Source organism: Corvus hawaiiensis, chromosome 14 (assembly GCF_020740725.1).
Source record: "Corvus hawaiiensis isolate bCorHaw1 chromosome 14, bCorHaw1.pri.cur, whole genome shotgun sequence".
Classification (NCBI taxonomy): domain Eukaryota; kingdom Metazoa; phylum Chordata; class Aves; order Passeriformes; family Corvidae; genus Corvus; species Corvus hawaiiensis.
Genome location: NC_063226.1, coordinates 4,820,649 through 4,834,860, shown reverse-complemented (window position 1 = coordinate 4,834,860; position 14,212 = coordinate 4,820,649). Strand labels below are relative to the sequence as shown.

Genomic DNA, 14,212 nt, shown 5'->3' with positions numbered 1-14,212 from the left:
CTCTCTTACTTCAGTAACAAACACAAACAAGTACTCCAGGGTTTTATCTAAAACTGTGAAGCACTGCAGGAATTTATGCATGAGCACGTTTTAAGGAAGAAGTTTATTGAAACAAAGCTACTTATGGAAAAGAAATAAAGATCACTGTCTTGTGCTCAACAGCTTTGTAACACAGAAGAGCAACCACAGATTGCACTGGTCCAGTGGTGAATGTGCTGCTGGCAAGGCACAAGTGAGCCAACACAAGAATATCCAATAAGCAAATTACCACTGAAAAAAATATCACTGAATGATTAGAATTATGTTTTCCTCAGATTATATTCTGTGCACCTCTGAATTCACTATCTGAAATCTCACAGTGAGCACATCTTAATAATTTTGTGTAGCCTATTAAAAGCACAGACCTTCTCCAAACAATCATGAGAAGAGGGTTTAAAAGCTGGATGCAGCAGGAAAGAAAAAAATCCACAAAAGAAAACCTGAAGTGAAACTTGAAGCAGACTAAGCAATAATAATGATAAAAGTTAATGTTTCTTAAAGCAAGCTATTCTCCATGAAATACTGACCCTAACAATAATCACTGCTGCAATCAAATTGAGTTTACTTTTAGTATTAAATACTTCCCCTCAAACACTGCATGTTGGACTTTAATCATAAATAGAAACCATAGTCCAGCTTTTAATATTCCATTTATTTTTTAATTCCTGAGTCAAAGATTAGCAAAATATTCAAAGAACAGAAACCTGCTGAGGGGAACATCCTCCTTCAAAGCACTGGAACCCTGGTGCATCCTTTCCTTTTAACTCTGTCACTGGCTTTTTGTTGTTTTAACATTAACTTGAACCCCTTGTCCCACAAACCTCACCAATTTATAGCCATGCACAGTTACCTTTTGGTGTTTTTGCTGTGAATTCTGGATCAAAACAGAAAGTATCTTCTGGCTTTCCAGACGCAGGTTTGAAGGGAGGCTGAATTTCTCTTCTGAACAGTTTCTGAAGGAGAAGGACAAAGATAAGTAAGGGTCAATGAACCTTCCATGGGCTCTGTAACTTTGCCAAGATAAAGGGTAAAGGACAAAGACCTCAACCCGTGTCAGGCACATCCCTCTTGGCAAGGAACTGCCCATTCTCAAAGCTCTATTCCAGGATTTTCCTAACCCACCAAACTAAAATCAGGCAAAGATGGGAAAGATCTCAAATCTGCAATAAATCCCATTTACAGCTGAGGAACAGAAAATTTCATGTCAAAAGATGTTGAATCCCCATGCAAAATTCAGGAATTTCTGAGAGCATTTCCTTGCCTTTTCTCTCCTGCTTTCAGATCTATTTTTTGCAGTTTATTTAACCTTCCTGCACAAAAACATACAGTGTATTTTAGTTAAAAAATCAAAACAACCAAACCAACCAACCAAAACCAAGGAAATGGGACCTGAATGTATCCCAAAGAAATAATGAGATAAAATACAGAAGTGTCATCAACACCAAAGTGAAATAAACACAAATTACTGTCAAATTAAAAAAAATACATACAAAGAAAAAAGAAAGAGTTAGGACTGCTGATCTTTCAAACTTCCCTGCTGATATTTATTTCTACATCAGCTCCTTCAAAAGAAAAAAAGTAGATAATCAAGCCAAACAAGACAACAACTTTTGAAGTGTATTCACATAAAGCAGTGAAGTTTTGCTGTTACTAAAAACTTGTTGCTGAACAGGACTCTGAGGTAGCTGCTGCATAAACACAGCTAGAAAATCACTTTTCAGAAATAAATACATGAGATAAACAGATAGATAACGATGAGGGGCTTCAAAGAAATAGGTGAGCACAGCACTGTCCTGTGTGGCTGCAGTTCTGTCAGCACAGCCACATCTTATTTATTCCATCAACCCTTCTGCAGCACCACAGCAAAGGGGGGATTTATTTCACTCACAGCATCTTGGCTTTGAGAGTGTTTCTGGCAAACACAGCTCAGAGGATGAGCGAACCACAGAGGAAAATCATAAGGTGCTCATGAAAAATTGAAGCCAGGAGTCATGATCTTGTAGGCTTGGGACCATCTCAGAGCACCTGAGTTAATTCCTGAACTGTGCCTGGGATAGGAGTGATGCAGAGGGAAGTCCAGGACAGTTACAGCCACAGGGAGCTGTTGTGCCCTGCAGGGGAGCACTGGACAGACACTTCCTGAAAGGTTTCCGGGAACACCAGCAGCCTCTCCCAGCTACAAATGCCCTAACCAACCCTTTAAGCTTGAGGATGCTGCAACTCCTAATTATTTAGAAAGTAAATGCACAATTTATAATTAATACTCTCTATCTGCAGTAAATACTGCAGCTCCAGATGCCAAGGAATTACAGGAGAAGCCAGGATGTGCCAGTCAGCAGCGAGGCAGTGTTTGCTGGGCCCTATTCAGATGTAAATACTTACACAAATGCTACAACAGACAGAAAAATTAACAACAGCTTTATCAATCAGATCCTTTTGTACTCACATTCCAGTCAACAGTAGAAAAAAAAGGATGTCTCTTGATTTCTTCAACTCCATCTGAACCAGCTCCTGAACAAAGAAAATACTGTAGTTAACACACTTGTGGCTAAAGTATAAAGATTGCACTAAAAATTAGTTCATTTCTAAAAAGTTTGCACAGACATGGTTATTTGAGGGAACTGTGAATACAGAGATATTCCAAGGATGTAAAATACCTAGGGAGGTAAACAGAGCACAAACAGCCCATAAGTACAGAGTCAATATTCCCTGCTCTGACACTGTCAGAGCTTTGGCTCACTCCTAAGAGTCACTGATCCAAGAAGTGACCATTCCTTGGCCAAACCCAGGAAGTCATGATCCAAACTAACAGGTATCCAAATGTTACTGATCACCCAGAGCTTGAGAGTCTCTAGCAACTGCTTTTTTTGAAATAAAAAGTTAGGTTGAGTTGATTATTTAAAGATCAAAATAAATGAACCAACCTAATCTATTTGATGGGTTCCTTTTAAACAACATCCTCAGGAGACTTTGTGCTTCAGGGCTGAGGAACTGAGGCATCCCAAGCTTTGCCCTAAAAGAAAACAGAGAACAAGTCAGTGGAAGAAACTTGTCTTGGTAAAAACTGTCTACATAGATTTCACTGCACAGTTTGATCTATCAAGGATCTATTCCAAAGCCTTGCAGAGTGCACGTACTTAACTCATCAACTTTTTAAGTTTCCTATTATATGAGTGTTTTAAAATAAAACTCAACAAAGAACAAACACATCAGACCAAAACCACCAAACCCCACCCAAGCCCCCAAAGCAAGCTTTATGCTGCAACAGAGTAAAATAATTATCTCACAAATACGTAAGTATTTTCAAAGAAATCTTCATGTCGCCAGGAGGTTTTTACCAAAATAACTACCACTAACTCAATGCCAGAAGAGACTCACCAAATCCCCAATTACCTGTCCTTGAAGTGATTGCTACTATTCCTCCAGGGAAGGGCCTTATTGAGCCATCATATAAAAGCTCACTGACTTTACCATTTGTTTTATTTAATGGAAACTCTAATGCCAAGGCAGGGAAATCTTGTGCAGAACTGCAGCATCACCGGGAGCTGCAAGGGAGGCAGCTCGTGGTCTGCTCCATCCTTTCAGAGGCAGCAGCACCAGGAACTCCCACTCAGGGCAAGCTGCAAGTGTCCTATGCCGGGAAGAACAGTGTTTCCCCCTCCTTCCCTTCCCCATAACCCCTCAGAGGGCCCAAGGCTGTGCCTGTGCTAGGAGGAAACTCTTTGTTAGCTGAGCACAAAGACAGATGAGAACATATTTGCCCAACAGCTCCACTCACTGAGCACCAGTTCACCCAGTTTGTCCTGTCCAACAGCTTCTGTTGTAACTGGGGTAATTTAAGATGGGAATTTGAGCACGTAAGTGCTCTCCACACATCTGTACACAAAGCAACACCTGATCACCTGCTGCTTACAAAACAAGGTGTGCTGTAACAGTAGCAAGGGAGTGTAACAACAACAGGAGTGTAAATCAAGCTGCTCTAAGTCACTGCACTGTTCTTATCTTTATTATCCTCCTACAATCAAAGTACAAATGCATCCCTGAGACTTTAATTGCTGGGGATACTTAATGGTATTTCACAGTTTGGGATCTAAAGCTTATCAAGGGGCTTTGCTTTTTTTGTTCCTGTTCCAGCTCAGTGCTCTTAGAATCATAAAATGGTTTGAGCTGGAAGGGACCTTAAAGTTCATCTTGTTCCATTCTCTGCCATGGGGACACCTTCCACAAGACCAGGCTGCACAAGGAGTTACAACAAGCTGTTAAAACATGTTTAAAATGACATTATCTGACTTCTGAAAAAGGAAGGAGATGTACTTACTTCAGTATCATATTCATAGTCTCATTTCGATCTTTACCTTGAAATGGCAGGGTACCAGTAAGCATTTCAAACTGGAAAGAACAAATGTTAATCTAAATCAACACTTCTTCCCCAATTGCTGAAATAAAGTGTTAAGCACTGCACTCTTTCCTATCTCTACATCAGACTGGTTGAACTTTGAAATGATTATGAAAATGTTAAACCTAAAATTCTGCTCTCACTTGTAGTTTACATGATGATAACAGTGGTAAGTGTAACATGATGATGATGGAGGAATATTTTGCACCAAGAAGCTACTTAAAAGTAATAAATCTCCTCCACAACCAGGTTTTAGAAGTTGCCATATTCTAAAAACTGCAAGAATGGTAAATTCTAGAACAGTAGTTTACTTTTTAAGTAAGGCTGATGCTGCACATCCCAGCAAGGGCAGAAGTGGCAGCAGTTACTGGCTTATGTCACTACTCCACTCCAGCACTCCTTCCTCAGGCTCACTCTTACAGAAATGCCATTAATATTCCTTCAAACCAAACCTTCAAGTCTGTTTTTAAATTTAACTATCAAGTAACATGCAAAATAAATATACAAAGTGAAGTCTCACAACTACAATTGATTTTAACTACTAATGGATGACACACAGGATTTTTCTGGTGCCTGATAAACATTCCCTAGAGGTGAGAAGTCAGTTTTATTCCACCCAGTTATTGAATTGTCCCCCTTACCCAAGCATTCCTAATTAGAATTGGACAAGCTTATTCTAAGTGCATTTGTGTGAGCTTAGCAAGGGAAGCAAGAGGCAAATACAGTACCATGAGGACCCCAAAGGACCACCAGTCAGCACTCTGGTTGTGTCCTCGCCTGTTTACCACTTCAGGAGCCATGTACTCTACAGTACCACAGAAAGAATAGGCCTTCTTCTCTTGGTCTACTGATTCCTTGCTGAGTCCAAAGTCTACAACAACAGCATCACAAGAATAAAGCCAGTAAAGAACTTCAGGGGCAAAAAAATAAATCAATATATGGTACTTCAAAATCCAAGCGTTGAGAGGTTTGGGTTGGCTATTTTCAGAAATATGATTAGCACAGCTCTCCATGAAACAAGAGACTGCAGGTATCTGGAGATAGCACACTTAGTTTACTACACACCTCCAAAACCATTCTAAAGGTCATTAAATTCATGATTAGCCATCAAAATTATTACTGAAATAACTTGGCATTTGAAATCGTACACATTTAGAGCCCTAAGATACTCAGAGGTTCTCATTTTCTCTCTTTACTGCCTGCTTTATTCACACAAAAAATTGGAGAGAAGTAAAAATCAGTTTCAAAGGGAATGCAGCCTCCATGGTCTGGTCTTACTGAATGATGAATAAATAAAATCACACTAAAAATATTGTTGTTACATAAGGCAACATGGTTCTGTAACCTGCCTCAAGTTCAGTGCAGAAGAGTCCTGCATTCCCAGAATATTTCATTCCCAGAACACTTTTTTCCCCATTTTGAATACACAATCCTTGACACTGGCTCAGCTCTCAAACATCCTGTTTTTCATAAGGGAAAATGATTGCTAATCAATGATCCCATCCATTATTTCCACTTTCAGAAGAAAGTGACAAATTTAGGACTGAATTATATTTAAATATATCAGAATTTCAAAAAGTATGCATTTGATAAACCTGATTTCCATCACCATTATTCCATCAAGTCTTTGAGGGTTTAAAAAACTTCATTTTCTCTTGGAATCTAACAGCAATATCTCAGATCAAAATATACAATGAAATCTCTAGTACAAAAGCATCACCTTAAATGTAATTTAAAGCTTTCAGAAATTTATAGTAATTTGTTTTCCAAACAGTCAGTCTTTTGTATACATAATTTCCTAGAATGTATGTATTTGGACTGTTCCTCACAGATCTTTTTTCTGCAATATTATATGCATTTAAAATTGATAATACAGAAACACAAAAAAGCTTATTTAGAAAGGGCTGTATTAATGAGTGGTGCCTACCTGTTAACTTGATATGTCCTGCTTCATCAAGCAAAATGCTGAAAATTAAAATTCACATTCACCAAAACACATAAAGAGCAATGTTTATATAAAACATTTAAAATATAAGTTAAAAATGATGATATCCAATTGTTATTACTTTAACAAGCAAATATTGTTTCATTTAAACCACAGCTACATGTTTCACATTTTGTACTTGTTTACAAAGTCTAACAAATAGTTTTAATTTTTTACAGTGAAAAAGGCAAAGCAACAAGCAAAATACACATAATAGTGGTAAAATACATTTTACTTTACTTTTCTGGCTTCAGGTCCCTGTACACAATTCCCAAGCTGTGAAGGTGATCCAAAGCAAGGGCCAGTTCTGCGAGGTAGAATTTCACATCTTCCTCTGTAAACATAACCTAATAAGAACTGTATAGATTTACCTTCTGATCTTGTCTTCAGTTTTTAAAACTGCAATCTAAAAAACACATACTCCTGTCTGCCTACATTTCAAATTTAGTTTTAAAAGTCCCTTGTGAACTCATAATTCATGAGCTCAGCCAAGAGAAATTATTTACTAATACCTGTTAATTATAAAGTGCACAAAGAACTACCTGCAATACTTAAATAAAACCATCAGCATTTCTGCAGAGCATGAATTAACTCTTAGATAATAAATGAATTGTTATATTTGGTGTAACTGACACCCAGCACTCCTCCTGCCACAATCACAGACAGTTTTCCACTGCATCATAAAATTTAACATATGGCTGCTGTATTGGGTGAGTGCGAATTCACATTAACAATATTTAGAAAAAAAAGTAAAAATCATTTAAGAAAAAAGAACACAGAATAAAGCACTGGTGACAATAACAATGACAGCCTGAGGGTTGAAGAATGTACTCTGCTCTTAGGAAAAAAAAATAAAATTAAAGAATCCTGGTGAGACACTGAAATAATGATGTTGTTTCTACAGCAGAGATGCACTTCTGTCCTGAACACTCCACAGGTTGCTTCTAATTTAATACACAAAAACTGTACCTGCTTTGGCTCTTGTCATGTTCTACAAATTACTGGAGGAGCTTGGAATCTTAAAATTGCTGGATTGAATTTGGGCTTTAAGTGAACTATTCCCTTGTTTGCTGAATCCAGCAGGAATGGGGCGTGCAGCCACTCAGCTGCTGCCCAGCAAGGCTGAAATGAAGCTACCTGGGCTCCCTGATTCAGTGCCACTGCTCTGTACTTGGAATTGTTCAGGTGTGATCTATTCTCCAGGCACAGAAATATTCCCTGATTTCCATAATGACAGGTGTTAACCTTGGGTGAACAAGGAAGCTGTTACACTCCACACAGTGTCACCTTCACACCTTTAAAGAGCAGTGTTGATGCTGGGTTTCACCTCTTTCAAAAGAGCAGAGGGAAACCTTGGATTTCATTACTCCTTGGATTTCATTACTCCTTGGAGCAGCCAAAATGCAAATCTCAGAACACAATGATGCTAAATGTTAATCTACCATCTCCCCATAATGACATTTAAAGCTGTTCTCTGGTCAAGTTAAACATGATGCAAGTCAATTTCATTAAATATTACCAAAAAATCTTCATTACACACTCATCTCACTGCCACAGCTGAAACTCTCATACCCACATTAGAATTTAAAGACCAACAAGACTCTTTTAATAACTTCATACTAAACCAAATTAATTTAAAACAATCCTTGTGTGCAAAGTATGAAATGCCACAGGGAATTTATCCTCATGTGCATTGTCCTTAGGCAGTGTTTTACCTTGGACTTTTGAAATTACCTCACATTCCCACCAGAAAATAAAAACTTGATTTTTTTTAATATCTATATATATAAAAGCCACCACCATAGAAGGTAACTGAAGTGTTCCAACAAACAGGTGGAGTCTTAGCAGTAAGAAAATTTGAGAATTATGACTTCTTGGTTCCCACAGGGAATACATCCCTCTTTCAACCCCTGACAGAGGTCTTATGGATAGCCTTGCATTTCTTATTTAAGAATGTTGCATAGTGGATAATCCCAGCTGGGCTGGTGCAAGGGAACCGCTCTTCCTGCTATTCCAAAATTCCCTCTGTAATTAAACATCCCATATCAAAGCAGAGCCTGACCTCTTTCCTACCTCCTGCTTCAATAACCTGGGACAAGTCAGTCACTTGAAGGTTTTAACACCATTTTAGCTTCCAGATTAATTAATTTTGAGCTCAATTCTTAGACATAATGACTGTGTTACCAAGCTCAGCTTTTAACAAAATTGCCTTTAAATTCTTCCTTCTCTTTTGCCTGTTCCTAAAGTAAAACCTTTCTTTTTTTATGAAAAGTATATGGGGGAAAAAACTCTCTCCTGGCCTTACATACTGGGAATAAACAACCTCCTCTGTGCCATGAAAAAAATCAGTCAGATAACACAGTTTTCTCATTTAAGAAAGTGGCTTTTCCTGTGCTTTGGCAGTATAAATGGATTTACAGTGGTGAAAACACTGAAAACCTCTCTTGCTGTGAAGCTGTTGAGAAACTGCCATTAAAAATTTAGATCTTTATAAAAGGTTTGCCAAACGAAAATAAAAGTCTTCTAAACGTGTTCATAACACTTAAGGTAACATGTAATAAATATTTGATGGCAAATGTTTAAAAAAAATAACAGCCTGTAGCTGTATCCCATTCCCTCCTGTGAAGCTCTCCCTCCAGAAAACAAAAATAGGAATGAAAAATTCAAGGTCCAGTTGTGTGCCAGGGTTGGATGGAGGGGAGTGGGCTCAAAAGCACTCCATGTTCCCACTCTGTGGGATTCAGGATGAGCATTTGGATTGCAGCACAAGGCAATTTTACAGTGCAGCAGAAACCTCTCAGGGCTGCAGGATTCCAGGAGCACCTAAGCTGACTAAGAGCATGAGAACTACACATCCCCTTCCTTCAGTGCTAAATATTCATTTACTTCAGTTGTGTTTCCAAGCAACAAAACATTTTTAGACAAAAGAACTGTACTTTGCAGATGCCAAATTAAAACCTGGGCTACTCATCAATACGCACTCGGGTTTCTTAAGGATAGAACAGAATCCAGAATATGTAAGGAAAGCCCAACCAAGTTATTAAAAACTTCACTATGACAAGAACTATGAGGGAAAACAGGTTTAGAAGCCAATCTTGTACCAACAAAACCCAACCCCTGTCTAAGAGTGAGTGGAGATAAAATTTTAGGTACTTACCTCTTTGGATAATCGTGTGAATACATCTCCTCCCCTGAGAAAATCCAATATTAAATAGAGCTTCCCTTCAGTCTGAAAGGCTTTGAAAATAAAAAATAAAAAAGTAAAAATCAATGGTTGTATGACAAAGCTACAAAACAGATCTGAATGCTTTTACAACTAAGAAATTTCAGTCACAGGCAATACTTTTGTCGTGGAACGGAAATAATTCAGCAGCACACGAGGTAATTTATTGAATGATTCCTTGCTTCTTCAAAGAAGAAAATCTTAGTCATGAGAGATGATTAAAATAATGTTCTTTTATTTCTCCTTTGTCAAACAGGGAAACAGCAAGAATGTCAATTATTGGGGTTTGGTTTCAATCAATGAAAAGTGCAAAATCTCTGCAGAACTTGTAAGACTGTTCCAAATCTTTAACTTCAAGAGGGCTTAACCTAAAACTTTTATATAGATGAGTATTTACATTCCTTTTTTTTTTTCCAAGTTGCTAGAACCTAATGTGGAGCCTCCAAAAGTGAGACTGAACAAGAGCAGCTGTAGGCAAAGAGAAAGGAACCTGTACCAACCATAGTGCAGTTTGACGATGAACGGGTGATTTACTTCTACCAGGATGTCTCGCTCCATTTTGGTACGGACTCTGTCCCGAACTGGGGGAGCAAGGGAAACAACCCAGTGTGAAACAAATGCACTTGGTACAACACAAACACAGCAGAAAGGATTTGCTGTCTAAAGGAATCTCTTCCCTCAACACCTTTTTAATGTTCTCCCAAAAAACTCATTCCCTCAGACAGCAGAACTCTGGTTTGTTTCTTGCCTGCCCCAGCTTTCTTATTTGCTTCATTATACTTCTAGCACATCCCCATATTTTTTCATTATCCATACTACTTTCAAGGAAAAAAGCTCCCATCTACATCCAACTTCAATTTTTGAATTAACTATCTGTACTGAATATATAGTATTTTTAAGATTATTTTCTCCTCTTTAACAGTAACAGTCCTATTTACACACAGTGGACTCGCACCCATTCAAGTGGCTCCTGAAAGCCAAAACACTGAATTAAATTGTTATGGCTCCTGAACAAGAGAATGACTTCATTTTAACCACAGCAGAGTTCTGACTTAACAAAAGACAAAAGGAAAACTGTTTATGAAATTAACTTGTTTTCATATAATGAAAAGTCTAAACAGAATTAAATAATCCAATTTTAAACTTTGAAAGAGCATTTCTGACCACATAATTAAAGCTACCTGGCCAGGTTTAAAATAACACTTAAACATGAACTTACAAGTTACTCTAAAAAAAACCTACTGTCAGAGAAGAGTTATGAACTCACTGACAAATATTTAAGACTAACAAAAGCTTTTAAATACAGGTGCACTAAACCCCATGGTCCAAAGTCTCAGCTGAAAGACAAACTTACCTTTTAAAGAAGCTTTTTTCAACACTTTCATTGCATAAAGCTGCCCAGCATCAGGCCCAATTATCTTCCTCACGAGGAAGACCTGGCAATATAAAGCCGATTTTTAAATCATTGCAAGCTTGGTAATCAAATCCAAACTCTCACAAAGCATTTGCAAACCTCCTATTAATGTCAGGCAGCTTCCAGTGCTCTGCTGGAAGTACTAAGCACACGCCTTTAAAGGAAGAGCAAAACTGCATTCCTTGATCAGATCAGAGCTGCAGCAACACCGAGCTCTCTGAAGCATTGCATCGGCCATAAACTTTGGATTCTTTCCTGGTTTACTAAACAAGTTCTTACAGAAAGATGTTTCTTCCTATCACTTTCTTGGAGAATGACACTTCTGCCTGGTCTGCCACCCCCCAAGAGGTTTTTGAGGTTTAAGACCCAAGTCTCAAATATGAAACATTCATTTTATTAATGAATTCTTGTACAAGTGGTGAGATGAAAGCAAGGAAACCTCACCATTTAAGATCAAAGCACCCTTTCCCTCTGGAATAGCAACTCCAACAGGTTTTTCTACTTTTTTCTCTCCAGAAGAGTTTTAAAGATAGATGGGATATAACTTGACACTGAGAAAAGCATATCAGATAAAATACTGCAGTACAAAGACATGGAGCTACACTAATTTTTAACCACCAGATCTTCCAATTTACAAATTGGTTTGATATGTGCTCCTACTTCTAAATTGCTGTTCTTGTAATAGCAATTATTAAGTTATGAATTATTAGGTTTAGCTGCAAAAAATAACATACAAGTCCCAAGAGAAAGCCAAGACTTAACCAAAATTGCCTCTCTGATCTCACCTTATCCAGACTTTCATTTACACTAGATTTATTTCCCTCTAGAAATGATATGTATTTTTTCAATGATCTTATCAAATTTTCCACTCTAGAATCAGAAATTCAAGCACCATCATGACTAAGTTGTATAGGGTTGGGAGAGGTGCTGTTTTTATTTTAAGCTCTGGTTAGAAGAAAAATGCCCTCACGTTTCAAGGTTGTCTGGCTTTTTGTTTTGATAAGTTTTGCCCAATAACTGACCTACAACAGTACTCTCCTATAGGTCAAGAGGATAGAAAATAGTAAAAGGAGTAATTTGAACACCAGTAACTAAGAAAACAGCTGTAGATGAATACAATCCCAATTATAAAATATTAATAATAAGCACATAGGAATATTTTGGTCTTAATAACCAACAACTTGTGAGAACATATGGAATTCATGTACAAGTTACACATTTTACTCAATAAGGCCCAAAACAGCTGAAAACTACTGCAGCACCACCTATTTATTTAATTTGCAGACAAAGCCTCGGTAGCCCCACATCTGCTTTAGAAGGCAAACAATTCCTCAAAGGATGAAGAGACAACTTCAGTTAATTCAGGAGGTTTAACCCTTTATTTCTGTGGGAGTGTAAAATCTTGCACTGATGTCAAAACCAGGCTCCAGCAATCCAACCCTGTGTTTGCCATGCCCAAAGGAAGGACCCTGGGAGTAGAAACTGGCAAGAGAAAACACCATGAAGGCAAAGCCACTGATCTGCCTTGTTTGTTTTCTCTTTTCAAAGGAAAGCAACAGAGACAGAGACTGAGCTCAGGTGTGCAACAGGCACCATGCAGCTCCTAAAGCTGCTTCCTGAAGCAGGCACTGCCAGCTTTCCAAAGCTCCAGAGCATGTCTGGCCAAGCTGGTGGGATTCCAAGCAAGAGCATTCCTTAGGCTGGCAGAACCCTGAACTCTGGGAAGCCAAATCTGAGTCAGGGCTGGCTGTGCCAGCTGTGCTGAACCCTGAGGTAGCTTCACACGTCTCAAGTCAGGAGTAATAAATATATGGAGCTTTTCAGGCTCTGACAGTGAGAAGTGTGTGAGGGAAACCAACATTACCAGGTAAAGAAATGTTTCTGAAACCTCAAAATATTAAGAAATATTTAAAGTCTGTTCTCTACATCATCACTGATTCATTCACTCAGTGCCTTCCTAAAGTCTATTTCTGCCTCTCTCATTCCCTCTATGCAGAGGTTTCTTCCTGCCTAGAGACACACACAGAACCAGCAGAAGAACAGGAAAATGGGAACATATGTAAGCTGATTGACTACTTTTGATGCACTGCAAAAGATGCAGTTTGAGTTTGGTTTTCAAAAATTAATTACCTCCTTATACACTAGGATTAATATTTCAACTACTGTGTTTCAACACAGTGACTGAGAGATCAGATTTTTAACTTCATTTCTGCAAAGTGACACATTACAAAAGGAAAACATTGTAACAAAAACCCTGCCATATTTCTTCTCTGCGCCCTCTGAACAATTAGAGTCTTTTAGCTGCAGATCACTTGGTAAATACAGCAAAATAAAAAACATGAAATACATTTCCCAGGCTATTTACTTTACTGTTACTTTGGTTCAAGTTCCAAACTGCCACAATCAACTCTTCTGTAGCTACATAAACACAGATTTTGTGTCTTGAAAAAAGCCAAACATTCCCAGCATGTCAAGTCCCATCATTAAAAGACAAACCACCGTTTCCTTCAGAAGGTTCTGTCCATGGCACTGGAGCAAGGCTGGAAAAGGATTCAATTACTCAACACATTTTCAAACATTCCCAGCAACTCCACTGGCCACTATTTCCCTGTAATGTCTGGACAGGTCTATGGAACAAGTTTACCATCTTACCTTCCCAAATGATCCCTGTCCAAGAACCTTAAGTAGTTCAAACTGTGCTGGATCTGCTTTCTCACATCCTTCTTTCACGTGGTGTGTAATAGGAATTTCTTTCACACTTCCTTCATCCTGTGATTTCAAAGCAAACAAAATACAACAGTGAACAGGCCTGCAGTAACTAAGTCTTGCTAAACATGCATGTAAATACCTGGATTTTTCTTTGTTTAGTTCTATTTTAATAAAATATTTGAAACTCTAATATGGCATAAAGGAAAATTGTTCAAATGAAGAGCTCTCCCATCTATCTTTTCTTAAATAGACACATCTAAAATTTCCAAACTGAAGGAAAATTCTCAAAGAATGCTCATTTCCCTTTGCCATAAATATTCCAACTGCAGAAAAGCTGGATTACTTTAGATGAATAAATGTACAGATTTTTAAACCAAGACTTCTGTGCTTCACCTCTGCTTAGCAGCTTTAGTTTTCCCAGTGATTACTCTTCTCATCTTTCCCCTT

The 14,212-nt window shown here is 38.1% G+C and overlaps 1 protein-coding gene across 6 annotated transcripts in view; it reads right to left on the bottom strand.

Moving 5' to 3' along the window:
- Nucleotides 1-14,212, bottom strand: part of RPS6KA6 (ribosomal protein S6 kinase A6) — a 36,682-nt gene that overhangs the window by 10,933 nt on the left and 11,537 nt on the right. For all 6 annotated transcript variants that reach the window (XM_048318623.1, XM_048318624.1, XM_048318621.1 and 3 more), the window contains exons 3-13: nt 13,709-13,825; nt 10,997-11,078; nt 10,143-10,223; nt 9,577-9,656; nt 6,660-6,766; nt 6,363-6,400; nt 5,164-5,306; nt 4,358-4,428; nt 2,964-3,052; nt 2,486-2,550; nt 890-992 (exon numbers count right to left, since the gene is read on the bottom strand). In XM_048318623.1, the coding sequence (XP_048174580.1) occupies nt 890-992; nt 2,486-2,550; nt 2,964-3,052; nt 4,358-4,428; nt 5,164-5,306; nt 6,363-6,400; nt 6,660-6,766; nt 9,577-9,656; nt 10,143-10,223; nt 10,997-11,078; nt 13,709-13,825 (976 nt within the window). The remainder of the gene's footprint in view (nt 1-889; nt 993-2,485; nt 2,551-2,963; nt 3,053-4,357; nt 4,429-5,163; nt 5,307-6,362; nt 6,401-6,659; nt 6,767-9,576; nt 9,657-10,142; nt 10,224-10,996; nt 11,079-13,708; nt 13,826-14,212) is intronic.